Source organism: Nymphalis io, chromosome 19, assembly GCF_905147045.1.
Source record: "Nymphalis io chromosome 19, ilAglIoxx1.1, whole genome shotgun sequence".
Classification (NCBI taxonomy): domain Eukaryota; kingdom Metazoa; phylum Arthropoda; class Insecta; order Lepidoptera; family Nymphalidae; genus Nymphalis; species Nymphalis io.
Window position 1 is genome coordinate 11,231,569 of NC_065906.1, and position 19,176 is coordinate 11,250,744.

General features: G+C 32.6%; 1 protein-coding gene across 1 annotated transcript in view; it reads right to left on the minus strand.

Annotated features, from left to right (window-relative positions):
- LOC126776091 (neural cell adhesion molecule 2-like) overlaps positions 1 to 14,409 on the minus strand; it is a 62,686-nt gene extending 48,277 nt beyond the window's left edge. Inside the window, exon 1 of the mRNA XM_050498375.1 lies at positions 14,150 to 14,409. Coding sequence (XP_050354332.1) covers positions 14,150 to 14,282 — 133 coding nt within the window. The 5' untranslated portion in view covers positions 14,283 to 14,409. The remainder of the gene's footprint in view (positions 1 to 14,149) is intronic.
- Between the last annotated feature and the right edge of the window lie 4,767 nt (positions 14,410 to 19,176).

Sequence of the window (19,176 nt, forward strand, 5' to 3'; positions counted from 1 at the left end):
TTTATTCGTTGAATATAGTGGATCGTTGGCATTGAATATATTGTTTGTACATTTCGTATATTGGTTTTTATATTCGTTTCAGATTATATAGAAAATTATACTAACGGAGGGTTACTTACGTCATCCACATTGTAAAACTTATTTGAGAGGTTCGGGTTACCAAACCGTAATTAAAACACATTTTATTCGTTTAGTCGAGGCATATTATTTGTTGTTTGAGTAGCGTTTGATCAATTTTTCGTTTAATTCCAGTCTTTGTATCAAAACCGTGCCACGTGCAATATAAGTCATATATTATCTTATTTTTATATATTTAAACACTCCTGAGGTGAGTTGATGCATAAATTACATTATATAATCAACATACCACGGGGTTCAATATTTATTTTTATCAATTTCTTCGTAGTTTATTCAAAAACTGAACATAGACTTTGTCGATGTACTAGGTGACCTGGGTCGAATCCTAATGTGATTCGAATTGCTTAAAAGCTTTGTTTCGTTAAATTAAATATAGTTCTAGCTTTCTAATATTATTTTATTGCTAATTATGCAATAATTTTCCATGTTTTGACACTTTAAAAGTTAACTTTAATAACCTCAATTGTCTAGGTTATTACTTGGTCTTATTAACTTATTTTTGTTTATACCTGTGTCTAGGGCATTCTTAGGACCTTCTTAGTATTTATGCAAGATAGGTAATAAATTGTTTTGTTCACAGGGAGTGTTTATTTTTATATAATTTTATATATACTTTGTATATTGCATTACAAAGTAATATAATATTGTTCGGTGGAGTCAACCGAGGAATTGTTGCTGATTTGGAGCTGTCAGAGGCTCTGCTGTTTTATGGAGGAGAGGCTGCTTGTCTGGTGACCTGCTGTTGCTGCTGGTGCTATTTGCTGCTTCACGGTGCTTTTATTTGTTTGCTCACTCATTGTGACACTGCGTTCAGGGTTTGCACTATTCTGCTTATTTATTTATTTAAGTCTTTCACTTAACTTTAACCGATGCCAACTCACCTACAACTAACTTATAATATTTTATTATATTAATGTTAACTTAATTGACCAGATACTGTTAACGGCCCACCCCCTGATATTTTATGTTGTAAATTTTATAATTAAAATTTTATAATGTTTATGATGAGTTTTATTAACGTAAAGGTAACTTGGTAGAACGAACCCCATACACACGAGAACACCGTGACAACCACCAATATCGAAAACTAAGATGTTATATCCCTTGCGATTGGATCAGATACTCTGGCTCAATTATCCTTCAAACCCGAGTACAACAATGCGAAGTATTGCTGTTTGGTGTAAGAATATGCAATGTGTAGGTGGTGCCGACTCAGCCAATTGCAAAAAACCCTGCCATCATAAACCATCGCTAAAACATGGATACCTAAGTTTTACACAGTTCCATGTATATTATGAAAAATTAACGCAAGTTGTGTAAAAAATTGCTCGTTCTTACGTGTATAAGGCGAAACGGTCTAAATGCTATAACACGCCTTTCTTAATCAAAGATAACGTTCAACGCGAGCAAACAACTGAATGGTGAATGAAACTTGTGTTCTCAATTATTCATCTCGTGTTGGTGGTAAAGAAAAAAATCGCTAGGAAACCGGCATGGGTTTGATGACAATTTTCCACGTGGAATAAGCAAAAAGGAGCGATATTCCTATTATAACATCGCATATTTTTATTATAACATTCTTATGAATGCAATACTTCAATTTAAATTCTAAACAAAATTCCTCTTACAGCTTAAGTTTTAAGGCACTGATTAACATTAAAATTTGTCGCCAGCATCTTCGAATCACATTCTGATGAGATGGTGCTCATGGTACACGAGAAGATCAAAGAATGTCTCTCCCATGAAATAAAATTATTCATTATGATAATATTATTCATGTATATTTTAATATTTAGTCGATGATGTTTGTCACAAAATGGCACGTCATACTAAAGTTATGGAATCGTTAAGCGGCACACTTTGGTCTACTAAGTTCATCTAAGTTTAAATGGAGATTATCTTACAATTAACCAAAACACACTTTCCACACACCAAAAGTTATAATATTGTAATGCACAATAAAATTAACTCTAAATAAAATTTAAGTTGTTAACATGGTGATATACGATTTTGATGCGCGTATTCTTAACATGACTGCCTCGTTGGTCTAGTGGCTAGATATAAAGCCTCCGACCCGGAGGTCCTGGGTTCCATTCCTAGGTCGGGCCAATTAAAAGTTATTGAGTTTTTCTGACAGATAATTCTCAGTAGCATCCCGGGGTCTGGTAGTTCGAAGTGTGTACACTCTCGTGCCTCGGAAAGCACGTGAAGCCGTTGGTGTCGGATTGCCGTCTCATCGGATTTTATATATATATTTTTTTATAAGCGCCGGGATGGCAAATGACTACTCCACCTGATGGTAAGTGGAGGTAGAGTCCAAACGCGACGATGGCCAGTATAGTCGGGAAGAATGTTCTGTACTAGCCGTCCCCGCCTTGCCGGCCCGCAAGATGCCTATTCACGCCAAAATCGGTCTGGAGGACCTTATATATTAGGATTTTATTAATATCGTATGTCATTTTCGGACACATTTCATAACGATTTCTGTAGTAACATTCGAGTTTTTTCTTATATAACAATCCTACGGAAGTCGACAATTACATATTGAAATTCGTAAAATATATTTCGTCATCAAACAAAAACACACTAATAATTTTACATTCAATATCTGTAAATTCAACACTCATTTGAATAGTATACATTTTTATAATATGTAAGTATATTTGCAAAATGAAGATGCTTCAGCTATTTGTTAAGTAATTTACATATTATCTGTATAAGAATGTACTTACACCGGACGGAACATTAATCATCGCTCGCTTTCAAGGATAAAAAGGAACGAAAAAGCCTTACAAATGAATAGTATCGTTATTTCATAAACATTTTATTCAGTTACTAAGAAGAATTGAGTTTTTACGTTTACGTCGATAAGGAAAAAGGATCAAAAATATTGATTATATATCCTTTAATAATCACAACTACACGTTATGTATGTGATAACATAAAGGTGATATTAAACACATAGATATAATAATAATAGTGATAACTGACTGGTAACACTTTGAGGTACCACACACTCATCAGATATTCTACTGCAAAACAGCAGTACGAGTCAAGCAGTACGTATGAGGGACACAACAGCTTATTTCCCAGGGTTGGTGGTGCATTGACGATGTAAGGGATGGTTAATATTTGTACAAAAACGATGAACGACGACGACGATACCAATGGCTGGTGGTGACCATTTACCATCAGGTCGCTTATTTGCCATTCCGCCTACGTATTCTATAAAAAAAACCAATACATCCATTCTGTAGGACGTTCACTCAAAAGAAGTGAGATTTATTTAATTTTTTTGTTTAAACATTTAGTTTTTGACTGAAAGGATCATTTATTACCAGTTAAGCTTACTTGTTAACTTCTAGGGCTTAGCGTTTAAATTTCGGGTGGGGTTTTCATGTCCGGCATCAAATTCAATGAGATTTACTATAGAGCAATTCGAAAAGCACAATTTTGGAATTTTCACAGTGTAACACTTCCTTTGACCTTTCATAAGAACGGAAATCATTTTTGACACGTCTGTGTGTTTACGTATCTTGGTATTGTGATTTATTTGGCCCGTGTTGGAATGCTGTCCCTTCGAAATATGGAAGTAAATTAAAAGATGCATTCCAGAAATCTGTCAAAATTATAAATCGTTACCAATTTACTCAAGGTGGCCTAGTGGTAAGAACGCGTGAATCTTAACCGATGATCGTGGTTTCAAATCCGGGCAAGCACCACTGAATTTTCATGAGCTTAATTTGTGATTATAATTCATATCGTGCTTGACAGTGAAGGAAAACATCGGGGGAAACCAGCATGTGTCTAATTTCACTGAAATTCTGCCACGTGTATTCCATCAACTCGCATTGGAGCAGCGTGGTGGAATAAGCTCCAAACCTTCTGCTCAAAAAAGGGAGAGGATGCCTTAGTCCAGCAGTGGGATATTCAGATAGGTAGATTTATTTTACATAATCACAATAATTAAAAATACTTTATTATATTAACCAGCTCTCCTGTTTTATACGAAAGGCATGTTAACTCCCTTAGAAATGTTTGCACTATTATTTCAAAGTCAAGCATTTTATCTTTAATTGGATTAACGGTGCGATTTTAAATTAAAGTAAAATATTTGTTTTGCTTGCCCGATGGCAACTTGAACTAACGGGGCTAATGTTTTAACGTGATCTGCCCGTGCCCGTTCTTGTTGTTCACCGGCTGTTCTATTCTATTATAAATGCATTGTACATTAATGCGCTCGTCTTTCAGTTCGTCAGCGATACGAAAATTGTATTGGTAGGCACTAGCGATAATAATGTCTACATAAAATTGTAGAATTGTTGTTGTAACATAAAATTGTTGTGAGGGCTCGACGATATTTGAATGATTATAATATTAAAGATGTTAATAGAAATTCAGAAAAAAACGCCGATAACGTATCTTAGTATTCTAATTTAAAAAAAAATTTTGAAGTGTACATTTCATATATAATTGGTCACAAATTTGTACAATACAAATACGAAATTCAATCATAATTCATTACTAATAATACACAACATAACATTTCATTTTTGATAAAATACTAAATCCGAATATATATTGAAGATCCACAACAAAGCTTGTATGACTTTTTAATTTTTTATAAGTAAATAATACGAAAAATATTATAAGCGAGGCTTAGCAAAACAAAACCTTGACATTATTACATAAAAAAAAAATACAATATAAAAAAACGTGTTATTGTTTAGACTGACATGTGTGCTGTCATTGGCAGTATGTACATAAACTATGAATGTTTTATTTTATTGAATATAATGTACATATTATAGCATTCTGCATTCCTTTTCCATATATACTTTAACTAACAAATCCGATCCGAATGCCGAATCTAACAATTCTTCGTGCACGCAATATTAAGAACGAAAGAGTACAAAGTTTCACGTATTAATATAAAGTATGAAATGGCTAAAGGATTTTATCCTTTGACTATTAAATAAAAGGGTTATCTTACATCCTTAAAATGATTAATTACCAAGTTAATAAGTAATCAATTAGCAAATAAATATTAACTATAGTTATATTGCATAATTTCTCTTATATCATCAAAAAATACTTCCAAATCTGAAACCTTTTCTAAGAATAATATACGCTCTACTGTTTATTGAAGTACTAAAATTATAAGTTAATCATTTTTTTAAATTGTTAGCAATATATAATAATAATATTCGCTGATAATTAATTTCAAATTATCTAAGCAAATTTCTGAATATATTTCCGGGTTACTTAACATTTATATTGTAGCGATTAAATGATTATTAAAATATTTTATATACAAATTTAAGATGACTACATAAGTCAATATCATGACAGCCTATATAAATATGGCGACATGAATATCTTCATTCATGTCGCCATATTTCTCAATTGACATCACATATAAAGTGGAGTTATTTCTCTCTTCAACAGCTAAATTTATCTTTTCTTAAAGGACTTGTCATATCTCAGAATTTTGAGAAAACTGTTTAATTTCTGATTGTCTGATATGTGAGCTTTTAAGAGCATCAAAAATAGCCATTTTCTTGAAACTAATGCATTTTCAAAATGACCTTTCCATTTGAAAAGAATCACCGACGGTATTGTATGGTAAAAACTGTTTGTATATTCATAAATAAATAATTAAAATATTGTCTAAAGGCTGTAATTTTATATAAATTATGTTTTACTTGAATAGTTTCTTCGTAATTGCATGACTTGCTAACGCGTAGCCGTGCTTTTTTTAAATATTTTCTTTGTAAGATAACCTAAGTGCCTTCCTAATTAAAAAAAAGGATTAAAGAATAAGATGTTTCCGCAGTAAGCATTATAGCTTTTTTAAAGACTTAGAGTCAAGGGTGAAGACTAGTTTTGTTGCTAAATACGAATTTATGCACCAATTTCAAATAGTTTGGCCTTGCTTATAGTTAGGGAATCCATAAAAACTATTGCACTAAAGTATTCCAGCTTATATTACACACTTGCACTGGCGATTGGAAAAACGTGTAGGACGCATCAACGTAGATTGAACTACCTATTTTACTTACCGTTTTACACCGTTCTCGTCTTAGTCTTTTACTTCCTTTGTATGTTTTTTTTTTAATAATATACATAATAGTAATCAAACTTATTTTCTTAATTTTTACTATCTAATACCTTTTTCTTAAACTTAAAGTCGTTACTTTAACTTATATATAAAATTAAATACTATTAAAGTATTTTTAAAGAAAATTAGAGTTAGAATTTAGAATGGTAAGATCAAAACTTTCCTTTCACAAAGTTTTGCTACCAGTTGCTAGTTTTGCAACGTTCGGATAAGCGTTCGGACCTTTATACCTAGTTCTTGGTCCGGTTCGATATGTAGAAAATTCTCAATAAATATGCTTGTTGGATTACTTGGAGCATCGAGAAGATATGTCTCCTCGTCTTTTCGATTTTACAATGGGAGAATGAATCTGAATATATACATTTCAAATCTACTACTAAACGCTACTACCTAAACGCCCGCTCCTCTTTAATTTCTAGTAATTCCAGGACTTTTCTGTCACGTACCTGAAAATTATGGAACCAGCTTCCATCAACTGTGTTATTTCAAAACCACAATATGTTATTGCCATTCGATATCATGCTATTCAAAGTAGTAATAAACGAATTCCTCAACGCCATTGACCTTTCCTCTGGTGCTGCAATTTTATAATCATAAGTTGTTTTATCATATTATATTTAAAAAACATAATAATATAAAACACTTGGAAATATATTAATTTATTTAAACTATATAATACATATATGTATAAGACTTGGAGCTTATAACAAATTATATTATATTACTCAAGTACAAATTGGAACATGTGGTAGAATTTCATTCGCGTGCTCATGATCTGACGTTGTTTCCCTTCACTACCGAGCAGCAAGAGATGAATTATAACCATAAAATAAGCTCATGAACCATCAAGTTGCTCGTGGCCGTTTGATTTTGCCCACTTTAATCAGATAATTAAAAAATATCATCTACCATATCAACTTTCAATGCAAAACTTTAAAAGAATCCATCTAGTCATATCATCACGAATGAAGGAAAAATCTTCAAAGAAACAAACTTTCACATTTGTAATATTTAGTGAGACTTCTACGACATAACCTGTATGCATCGTTACAAATGCTGCAACTTTCCAAAGTTTGCGAGAGGATAACCGAAAACTTTATCTGCAATTTTAAAGTGCACACGAACCACTAGCCACACCAGTTTATTTTATAATAACGAAAAACTTATGTATATAAAATGAAAATTGATTGTGGTTTATATTTTTAATTAATATTAAAATACTCCTGAAATATTCAAACTAGAATTATTATCTCAAGGAAGTTTTAAGATTTATTGAGAATGGTTTATTTATAGAAGCGTTTCAAACTTAAAATCTCGCTCACTAAGTGTACTTGTGCATGTTAAGAACAAATGTTAACTAGGTTTTCTTACCGGTTGTTTCTCGAAATAAGAAATGATTATTCTTATTATTCAGGTCTAAAAACTATATATTTCACGATACTTAAAATTATACATAAATCGTGTCATGGTTATGGCATTGTAACAAAATATATTTCGTTTCAAATGTATTCTTTAAAAAAACTTATTCTATTATTACAAATACAACAACTAGAGATTAACTCCTCAAGCTTAAAAGGCTTTCCTCATAAGTGAAGCATATGAGACAAGCACAGCAGGCATCCTAACGTGTGGTCAGGATGTGTGCACAACGCACAAGGATTGATTTATAAGACAGTGATAATTTAAAAAAAAAAACTGGATACACCGCCACGTGGTTGTGACTGTATTGCGACACGTAAATAGATGACGACGCCGCCGCTCTGTTCATCTAAACATCGGAGTCAGCCACAATAAGTGAGATAATTATACCATCAAATTGCAAAGTGGCAAAAACATCCGGAAAAAGGTGCTGCATCCATATGAGCAATTCTAAGTACAGTTTTAATTAGTGGATACAATGTAATCTTAATCTATTTTTGTTGGTAGAAGCAATAAATAAGTAAACGTAAAATTTAGCAATAATTTTAAACAAGAACGACAAGTAATTTAAATAAAAATATTTGATATTTACTATATTTATTTAAAAAAAATACTACTCATTATTGCACCAGTATCAATATAAAGACATACACATTTTTTCATTACACGTACTCCGTACTTGTCAAAGGAGTGAAACTCTTAAGCTTTTTGCATGAGAAATATTATATAAAGAAACTATATTGAAATTTCAATCTCATCACGAAGAGGAGTTGCTCTACAAAACTGGTAATACAGTATTACTAAGTGGGTGTGTGTAAGAACCCAATTTATGTGATCTCAATTTTTCTATTGATATTCGGAAATATAATACAGCCAGTATATCACGTGACCTTTCCACCCATACGCAACCATCCCACGCAGTGTTAGCATACAATATGTTATCCTACATATGACTTCCACCTCGTTACTTAAAGAATATTTCAGTAGCTCTTTATATATTTAATGAACAAAGAATTTAAAAGAAGTAATAAACTAAAGCAAAAATGCTTTACGAATTATTTGAAAATGTAACTAATTTACCAAAAAACAACCCTTAATATCTAATAATACCTATTTTACTGGCTCTGTAAACAACCTTTATAACAGTTTGTTATGATAGAATCATGATACTAATGTTTACATTTAAAAACTAACGCTAATATCAACTGTACAAAGTTTCAACTCAATGTATAGTATAAAAACGGACGCTGGGCAAACAAAGGAATATTAATTTGTGTATTATATAACCAACGGACTAGTCTCCCTTGAGAACAGCGTCGTTGCGCGGGACATATTATTACAGTTTCCAGTGACAGGTGCAGTTTCGTAATCAAATCGAATAGAAAATTCGTAACGATCAAAGATATAAGGGGTATAGAGCGTAATCTTCTCCAGATTCCCGGCTAAGATAATTGGCTAATGAGAAAATATAGATAAAAAACTAAATAACTTTTTATCCTGACTCGGGTATCCAGGACTTCAGGATCTGCAGCGTATTAAACTAGCCAATAGATCAACGAGAAAGTCTATTGTAGAAATAAAGCCCAGTCAGAAATTATGTTAATTCATACCGCTTCTTATCATAGGTTTCTTCAAATCGCACAGAAAGTAATTTTAGTAAGTCTAAGAAAACAAACAAAACCTTTAAACAAATTCCGTGTCTGCATTTCGAGCAACTTCCACAACCAATTGAGCTAAAACTTTGCACTCACTGGCAATCAATGCACTAACAATCTGGTTGGTATATTATGTACTAAATTTTATTCCTTTTATTGCATGAAAAAAAATTAGTAATATTTCTTTTTATGTTTTTCATTTGTTAGCTTGGTAAATGAGATACCTGCTGGCCACTGGTCATCACCGCCTATAGACACTGAAAAAAATATTAATCAAACATTATATCGTTTTTTGTCTCCTTTGCCTTTAGTTACACTGGCTCACTCATTCATTAAACTAAGTGGTTCTGTTTACCAGTAATTAAGTGACGAGAGGGTCCTATCAACCAAGCGGGCTTGCACGAATACTTACGCCCAAGTAAAACTAATTTTAATATTAGTATAATGATAAATAGGCACAAGTGGTCAAAATAATTTACCTCATTAAAAACGATATATGGTTTCATATAATAAACATTTAATTTACGAAGTATGACTTGATTTTTAATTAAAATCAAGTCATACTTCGAGTCATACTATATCGAGTCATACGCAGGATAAATGAGTGTTATATTATAAAACAAAATTGCAGCCTAAACGAACTTTATGTCGCTGTTTAGCTTTAGCTTTCAAGGCCTTCGCCAGAATAATAATACTGGCTATTTCAATACAGTCAGTGCATAAAACACGAGTTACCAAAGCTTGATTTTTTTTAAGAACTATATCTGTGTTTACAATTCATCTCGTGCTCAGCGTTTAAGCAAATTGTAGTGAGGAAACTTGCATACGTTGAAATAAATTACAGGATATATTGCAATGTTATCATGCAAGGCCGTGTGACTGGATATTTGACAGAATATCTTCATCACTTGTGTGTAGATGTTGCAAGTTGTTTACGATGATGTTTTATGTGAACATTTATATGATTATTTAGTTGCAAAATGGAAAATCACGTCAATGCAATTACGGAAAATCTGATTTGTCTATATCGGCTTGGAAATTTATTTATATACATGTTAAACAAATTCATCAAGTGTACAAGTTCAAATGGTCACTATTTTCAACACACTAAGACAAATAAAATGACTAAATACTTTAGGAGTACGAAATACGTAAATATGTTTTTGTTCCACAGTGGGCGTAGTCGTGACGGCTTACTCTAGTTTTCTTCTTAATTAATAAAAATGAATGTTTGTATGTTTGTCCTCTATGCCTTCCTAAACCATTAATTCATTGTAATGAAACTTTAATGAGTTGTTAGATAAACGAACGCAAAGATTCCTAGCCCAAAAAAGACAATAACTTTTCTTTATATATTTGTCCTTCAATATCATTTTTTATGGTGAGTCTAATTCTACCCGTGCGAAGCCGGAGCGAGTCGCTAGTTGTATATAAAAATAAAAATAAAAAACAATCCACTCAACGCTGAACGCTCGAGTTCCGTATCTAATGAAATGTAAACAAAGAAGAGCTTTACAAGTTTACACTCATGAGAATAGTCTCTGTTTGTTTCAGCTGTTAGGAATACTGAAAGGTAAGTGAGATACGTGAACTTACCTTAGGTAACTCGTAATTATCCAAGCACTTATTTAATTTAATAGATATCGTTTATACGTTTATTGTATAAAAAAAATATATTTAAATAATAAATGATGGCCAATATTCATTCCGGTCAGCACAAATATGTTCGTTTTAGCCTCGTGGTCGAAATTCAATTATTATTGAAAAATTTTGAAAGATCTAAATATAGATATGCATTTTTTAACGCGTATTTCCAATTTAAATTGATAAAATTAAAGCTCGTCAAAATCTAAAACCATTTCATTAGATTATATATATATATATATATATATATATATATATATATATATATATATATATATATATATATATATATATAGACCACCTGCTTGGTCTAGTGTCTAGATGTAAAGCCTTTACCGAAGAAGCATAGGTTACCGACTTAGCAACTTAACATTAATACACTAACGTGGCAGTGGACTGATCATATACTGAGTTTATGAATGTTCAGTAGTATAGCACGAGGTAGATAGATTGGGATAATATCTAGATTATTTTAAAATTGAAACGTTACGGGCACAAATTATCCTACAAAGTCCCGTTTAATTTGTTCAAACATTTCAGCCAAGAGCACCGTTATCTGTTCATGGTGTCAAGAATAAATCACGAAGTTCACATCGATCTATACTACGCAATCCCTTTGGGTCCATATCATAACGCCCTTATCTTTATCTTAATTCGGCGCCACATACGAGAATCTAAGTTTTATATACATTCAAACATGGCAGATAAAGAAAGTCATATTTCGCTATTTATTTTTTTATCACCCAAACAATTGTTTCATATATGTATAAATAACTTAAAATTATATTTATTGGGATAGCGTTCTAGAATCGACTACTACAATACTTTTAACACCAATAAAGTAAAGTAAAAACCCATTGCTACGAGAATACAAACACAGTACATACATATAACATGACGAGCCGGTTGGCGTGGTTGATGGATGCTTGCCTTTCACGCTGAAGGTTGTGGGTTCGATTCCCACCCAGAATAAATATTTGTGTGCATGAACATGTCTGTTTGTCCTGAGTCTGGGTGTAATTATCTATATATGTATGTATTTGCAAAAGAAAAATAGTATATGTAGTATATCAGTTGTCTGGTTTCCCTAGTACAGGCTCTGTACAAGCTTAATCAATAAATACAGGGAAACAAATAAAGGGATCAGATGGCCGTGTGTGAAAAACGTCCCAGGATATTATTATATTATTATAATTATATAAATATTCAATGGTACTGGGATTTGAATCGGCTATCTTCTATTGCAATGTGGTCTAACCACTGGGCCATCTAGGCTCATTAAATTAAAGCAATAAAATTGATATTGTTATTTAATTGCAATATTTTTTATATAGAATATATAGGTGGACGAGCATATGGGCCAACTGACGGTAAATGGTTACCAACGCCCATAGACATTGACATTGTGAGAAATGTTAACCATGGCTTACATCGCCATTGCGCCACCAACGTTGGGAACTACGATGTTATGTCCCTTGTCAATACTAAACAATATCAAGTACTGCTCTTTTACCGTAGTATATCTGATGAGTGGGTGGTACCTACCCAGACGAGCTTGCACAAAGCACACGGAGTAATCTGAAACCTCTATCCTTATGCCATCGTCAAAACTAAGGATCCGAAGACACAGTTCATCAGTTACGATCCATCAAAAAAGACAACAATAAAACACATACAAAACACTTCACAAGTTGGACTATTAATTTCTGGTATATTACACAATGTTTCAAAAAAACGTTAAAATAGTTGAAGCGTCCGATAAGACCGAATCGTTCGTTCATTGATTTAAAATATAATAATACTTCATATATGACGGCGCGTTGATAATTTCAGTGGGATATTAAATAGTAAATCATAGTTTGCTCATTTTTAATGGTCTGATAATTATTGTGTTTTTGTTATAACAAATCGTTTATGACAGTTAGTTATTTGTAATAGAATAATTATTTTAAGAGCGGGTAATCCCGAATAGGGTAGTGTGTCGTAAAACGTGCTGACAGCTGATCATTCAATTTTCACTGTCATACGAGGCAGACACTTTCTAACCTATTGGCTCTCAATCCAAGATCTCAATCCAATCTTACCGTATTTTATTTTGTGTAATTGTACTGGGAAATTAAATAACAGTGTACTGAATAAATAAAACGTATCTTTATTTCGGATATTCCGCCATTATCATGCCCACCATGGAGGATAACAGCCAAAATCATTTTAAAGTCCCTTCTGATTCCGACATATATATACATATAAGACAACTGCCTCGTTGGTCTATAGGCTCGATGTAACGCCGCAGACCCAGAGGTCCTGGGTTCAATTCCCAGATCAGGCCAATAAAAAGTTATTGGATTTTTCTGTCAAAAAATTCTCAGTAGCAGCCCGGAGTCTCCAAGTTGGAAGTGTGTACACTCCCGTGCCTCGGAAAGCACGTAAAGCCGTTGGTCCTGCGCCTGAACTCGAGCGTCGTGTCGGATTGCCGTACCCATCGAATTATGAGGGTAAGGGAATAGAGAGTGCGCCTGTACTTGCGCACACACTTGTGCACTATAATATCTCCTACGCAGTTGGATAATCTCTCTTGAGATTGGCCGTCGTGGCCAAAATCGGTCTGGAGGACCTAATACATATAAGTAAATATTAGAAAACAAAAGTGATTATAATATATAAGCCAGTTTAGGAGCAAGACAGTGAAATTACCAGTTCACTCATGATCAGTGCGCAGCGTTTGTAATCAGCTATATTTCCTATAAGAAAATTGCAGCGTCAAATTCCTCTTAATCTGGTGAGCAGCATCGAAGAAGCAGTGGAAGAGTAGTTAGCCAATTATAATTTATATAAGTTTATTATTTATTCATCCATAATAACAATTAGGTATTTGTGTGTAAAATGGTGACCTAATTCGATTGTTAAAAGAAAAAAATGCATCTAAATAATGATTCTAAAAAAAAACTGTTATAATCAGTATTTTCAAGTAGAACGACAAAAAAAAATTAAAATAATATAATTAAAAAATGATATCGAAATAAGCAAATAATGGATATAATAATTAATTTCCTTAATATTATAAGTTTTAACGTAAAACAATTTCTACAAAATAAATATAAAACACACAAGCACATTCATATAAAATATAAAACATTCAGCTATTATCTTATCTCCAACCTTAAATACTCACTCGGCAAGTCCAGGTCACTCATGAACTCCTCGGTCTCCACGAGCCCTCGGACCATGGTTGACAAGGCAACCAATATCACTAAGCACGGCATACACACGCCCGACTTGCCCCACGCAACACCTATCGGCTCCATTTAACACAACACAACTTTAAAGCATCTTCAATCGAACGTCACATTTCAACATTGTTTCGCTACACAGACGGCTATTAACACGTGACTGTAAACATATAAATTTCGTCTCGTTAAGTTGCGTGCGTGCGTTACAGCGGCGCGCGGCGAACTGATCAAAACAAGCGATATAATATTAAAGCTGAAAGCGTTCCTTTATAAACAAGTTCATTTTAAATCGTTATTAATTCACACTCAGTACGATCGGTTCACAAATCGTTTGCTCGTTATGTTTGTTATATAATGTTCTCATGATAGTTTCATACGTGTGCTTATCGCAAATTATCAACTAATAATTTTATATCTAATCGATGTAATAGAACATGTGGAGCTTTACTGAAGTTTTTCTTATATATATATGACGTGTGTAGGCAGACGGGCAAATAGGCCACCTGGTGGTAAGTGGTCATCACCGTCCATTGACATTGGCGCCGCAAGAAATATTAACCATTATTTACATTGCCATTGCGCTACATGCCTTGAGAACTAAGATGTTATGTGCATTGTATTAAACTAGCTCCTTCTTCCACCTGGAACACAACAATTCAAAGGATTTTAGCGTTACCTATATAAACGAGAACGAACAATTATTTTCGAGTAGTAGAACATCTTATAAACAACGAGTTAATAGTTTATTTTTTACATGGTTATAGTTTTCGAAAAAAAACACATATTAACCAGGTCGCAATGATAGTTATTTAATATAAATATATATATATATATATATTTATATTAAGCGAGAAACATTATAAATACATCTACTTGAGATTAGTCAATACAACATTACAATATTTTTCAGGCAGTTATATAAATTTAGATGTAGTTTATTAATATACATATGTTAATATTGAATGGTAACGAATAGAAAAATCTATATTTCAAACCGTTGGTAGCTTTGTTTCTAATAAGTTGTAGCGATTTAAAAGTATTAATCGGTCTTTTTTTAATAAATATATAACTAAAAAGCGATAAACCATAAGTATAAAGTCATTGTGAAACACGTCATGCGTTAATCGTTTGCACTGACCTAGTAAGTATTAATTGCTCTGCCTCATTGGTTCAATTCCCAGTTCGGGCCAATAAAAAGTTATTAAGTTTTTCTGACAGAAAATTCTCAGTAGCATCCCGGAGTCTAGAATTTGGAAGTGTATACACTCGCGTGCCTCGGAAAGCACGTAAGCCGTTGGTCCTGCGCCTGAACTCTTTCCGGTCGTGTCAAATTGCCGTCCCATCGGATTATTAGAGTTAGGGAATAAAGAGTGCACCTGTGTTTGCGCACACACTTGTGCACTATAATATCTCCTGTGTGGCCGAAATCGGTCTGGAGGACATTATTATTATTAAGTATTATTTATTTATTTAATATAATAGCCAATAACCATTGTCAATATTATAAATGTCCGTAAGTAATGTTACCGATGTCAACTCACTAGACTGATAATTTTAGTATTATGTAATGATGTAACAAAAATGTTTCTAAAAGGCTTATTATTATTACGTTATTTTCAGAGAGTGATTTTCTTAAAAGTGTGACGATAGCCTAATCTGAATGGCATGGAATAAGAATAGGAAAAAATATTCAAACAACCTTTCAGCTGTTGATAATAATAATTGAATCAATAGAATTCAATAATTATATTTTATCCAAGATCGAAGCGCACACTTGAAGGGATAATTGGAAATTTTGAATTCGGACTTACATACGTACTTACATACGTATTTTTTATTATTTATTTATAAAATTCCGTTTATATTTTAAGTATAAACCAAAATAAAATATAAAAAATCCACAATAGTTCGAGTGAGTCCTAAAAGTTTCATTTAGTTGCGATTTTTTTTTTTTTTTTATTTGTGTTATGAAACATCTATCGGCGCGCCGCGGTAAGACCGACTCGTATACCGTGACGGCAAACGAATGACGTAATCGTATACCATCATGCCCCGTGCCGCTCTCTACTCCCTTATATCAACGTGACGTATAAACAATATACTTCGTTTTATAATAATAATAATATAATAAATATCCTGGGACATTACTCACACATGGCCATCTGATCCCAAATTCAGCAGAGCTTGTACTATGAAAACCAGACAACTGATATACTACATATACTACTTTTCTTTTGTAAACATATACTTTTATAGATAATTACACCCAGACTCAGGACAAACAGACATGTTCATGCAAACAAATGTCTGTCCTTGGTGGGAATTTAACACATAACCATCGACGTGAAAGGCGAGTATCTACCAACACGCCAACCGGCTCGTAAAATTTCTTTAATTAGGTTTTCTTAAATCGTAAGTTCTTTCAATAATCATTAGTTTCGATGTCACAAACAGTATTTTTTTTATTTCAACATGTGCCACTCTTGTTTTTTGACTGCTAGTTGTGTTTAGTTTTATGGCTTATTAAGTAAGCCTGACTTTTCTCGTGTTAACGATTTATTGTCACATAATATTATGCGACCCTTTCTCAGGAAAAGGTAGTACATACATTTACATATAAAATTAACCCTGTCTGTTTGACTGCACACATTTTAATGTCTACCAGTAATATTTAAATTGCGTCGCATCATTACTTTGGCACATTTGTTTTCCCTTTATTATGAGATATTAAATATTACATTCTTTTATTACTCTAATATAATGTTATTATGTATATAATTTATTGAATCTATACATATAAAGCAATACAATACTCGTGTTACGTAATTAGAAAGATATTTAAGAAAAAAAAAGTGACCTGCTTGAAGATAATATTTTTTTTTTTCTTTTAGTAAGTGCTATCATATACCAACAACGAGTGTGAAATATGAGAAATATGATGTGTAGTTTACTATTAAAATTTTCTTTTGTTAACGTCACTGATAGACTGCCTTAATTCAAACATCCGTGAAAACAAATAGAAATAAAGAATCTAAAATAAATAACGACTATCTAAGAATTATAAATTAATTAGAACTCAGGGCTTGAGAATCTCATTAGGGTCGTTAAACAAATTTATCCACGACTAAAGCTTGCTTAGTGTGGATGCCACCGGTATTACAATTATGATATCGTTTCAGCGAACAACCCAGCTATTGTATGAACTATTTTTGATTTTAAACAAAGATACAGTTATTAGCATTACAGTATATTCACAATAATATTTGTATATCCGCAGTATTATTGATTTTGCTTTCATAGAAACGGTTATAAACGTAGCATTAACTTGAAAGAAGTTTCCGTCTCTGAAATATTATTAATATTAGTTCATCTACTCAGCTATTATAATAGAATTCTATGTATACCTTTAGCGTTGTCAGTTAATAAATTTAAAGAGACTTCCCGCTCTTAACTTGTTTTTTTTTAACGGGTACCTGATTGTACAATATGACGAGAAATATCGGGCGAGGAGAGGGTATTCCAATAAAACATTAACACTTTTCAATTATTATGCTATAATAATCAACATTAATATTATAACAAATACAAAATTACAAAAGATTGATGAAATAATTCCCGATTTAACTAAGACGTCCGTCAAACGCGTGGAGCTAAGCCGTCTCGCTAGCCGCCTCTCCGGCGTTTGACCTTACGTCTGAGTAAGAACCCTGCTATCTTCAAAAATTATAAATTATATAAATTGATTAAGACGTATTTTTTTCAAGACGAATTCCGCTGCGCCGTCAAATTTAACATTCATGTTACAAAAAACATTGACATATAAGGAGTAAATAACAATATTAAAAATTCTTTGAGATGCTGATGTTAAAAATTTAAATGTACTTAACTAACCTATATTATTTAATCATTAGAGTAACGACTGAATTCTTGGCGGTTCTCGGTAAAATCTACGTTTCGAATGGTGGTAACTTAAAATTTCATTTTACAAACGAATGAATGAATTAATAATTATATGGATGATCAATTGTAACATGACTCATAAACTCATAAAACTTACTGTCACACTTACCATGAGTATTCATGAACATTTGATTAACGAGTCGCTGAAACAGCGCGAAACCGGCTGGTGATAGAGCACCTTTGTTTGAGCCGAGATGGCCCAGTGGTTAGAACGCGTGAATCTTAACCGATGATTGCGGATTCAAACCTAAGAAATACCATTGAATTTTCATATGTTTAATTTTTTTTTTATAAAAAATATTTTGATTTCAGCGGTGAAGGAAAACATTGCGAGGTGACCGCATGTATCTAACTGAAAATCTACCAAATCTGTATCCACCGACGCTTTGGAGGGAGAAGAAATGAGCCCCAAACCTTCTACTCAAAAGGGAGTGGAGGCCTTAGAACAGCTGTGGAACATTTATAGGTTATTACTTTTTTGCTCAGACACTTGTACAATAATATTATGTAATATTTTGTGTCTTCGTCTATAATTGCCGCAACGGTCAATTTTATTAAATAGACTTATCTTTTTCCTTACAAATCTATTGACAAATAAGCCGATACTTAATTATTTAGGACTTCAATTTTGTAAAGGAAGAGATCATCGTTGTTCTTTACTGACTCACTACTCACTTTTAAACTATTGTTGTATAATAAAAATAATTGAAATGTCTAACACATATTCCTTTGAATACTTTTCAGCCACGGCTTATTAAGAGAGGAAGCAGGTTTTAGGTATAAAAATGTAGCCTTAGGCCTTTCTTAAGGCTTAAGCTTGCTTTATAATAATTTTTTACAAAATCGATTCAGTGATTTAACCGTGAAAGCGTAACAATCAGACAGAGTTACTTTCATATTTATAATATTAGAACATATAGTAAAATAGTACAGCCTTAAATAAGCGACTGTTGTACAAAAGCCTATTCTCCTGAAGAAGATGTAATGGGAGTCACCGTCGCGATGAGTC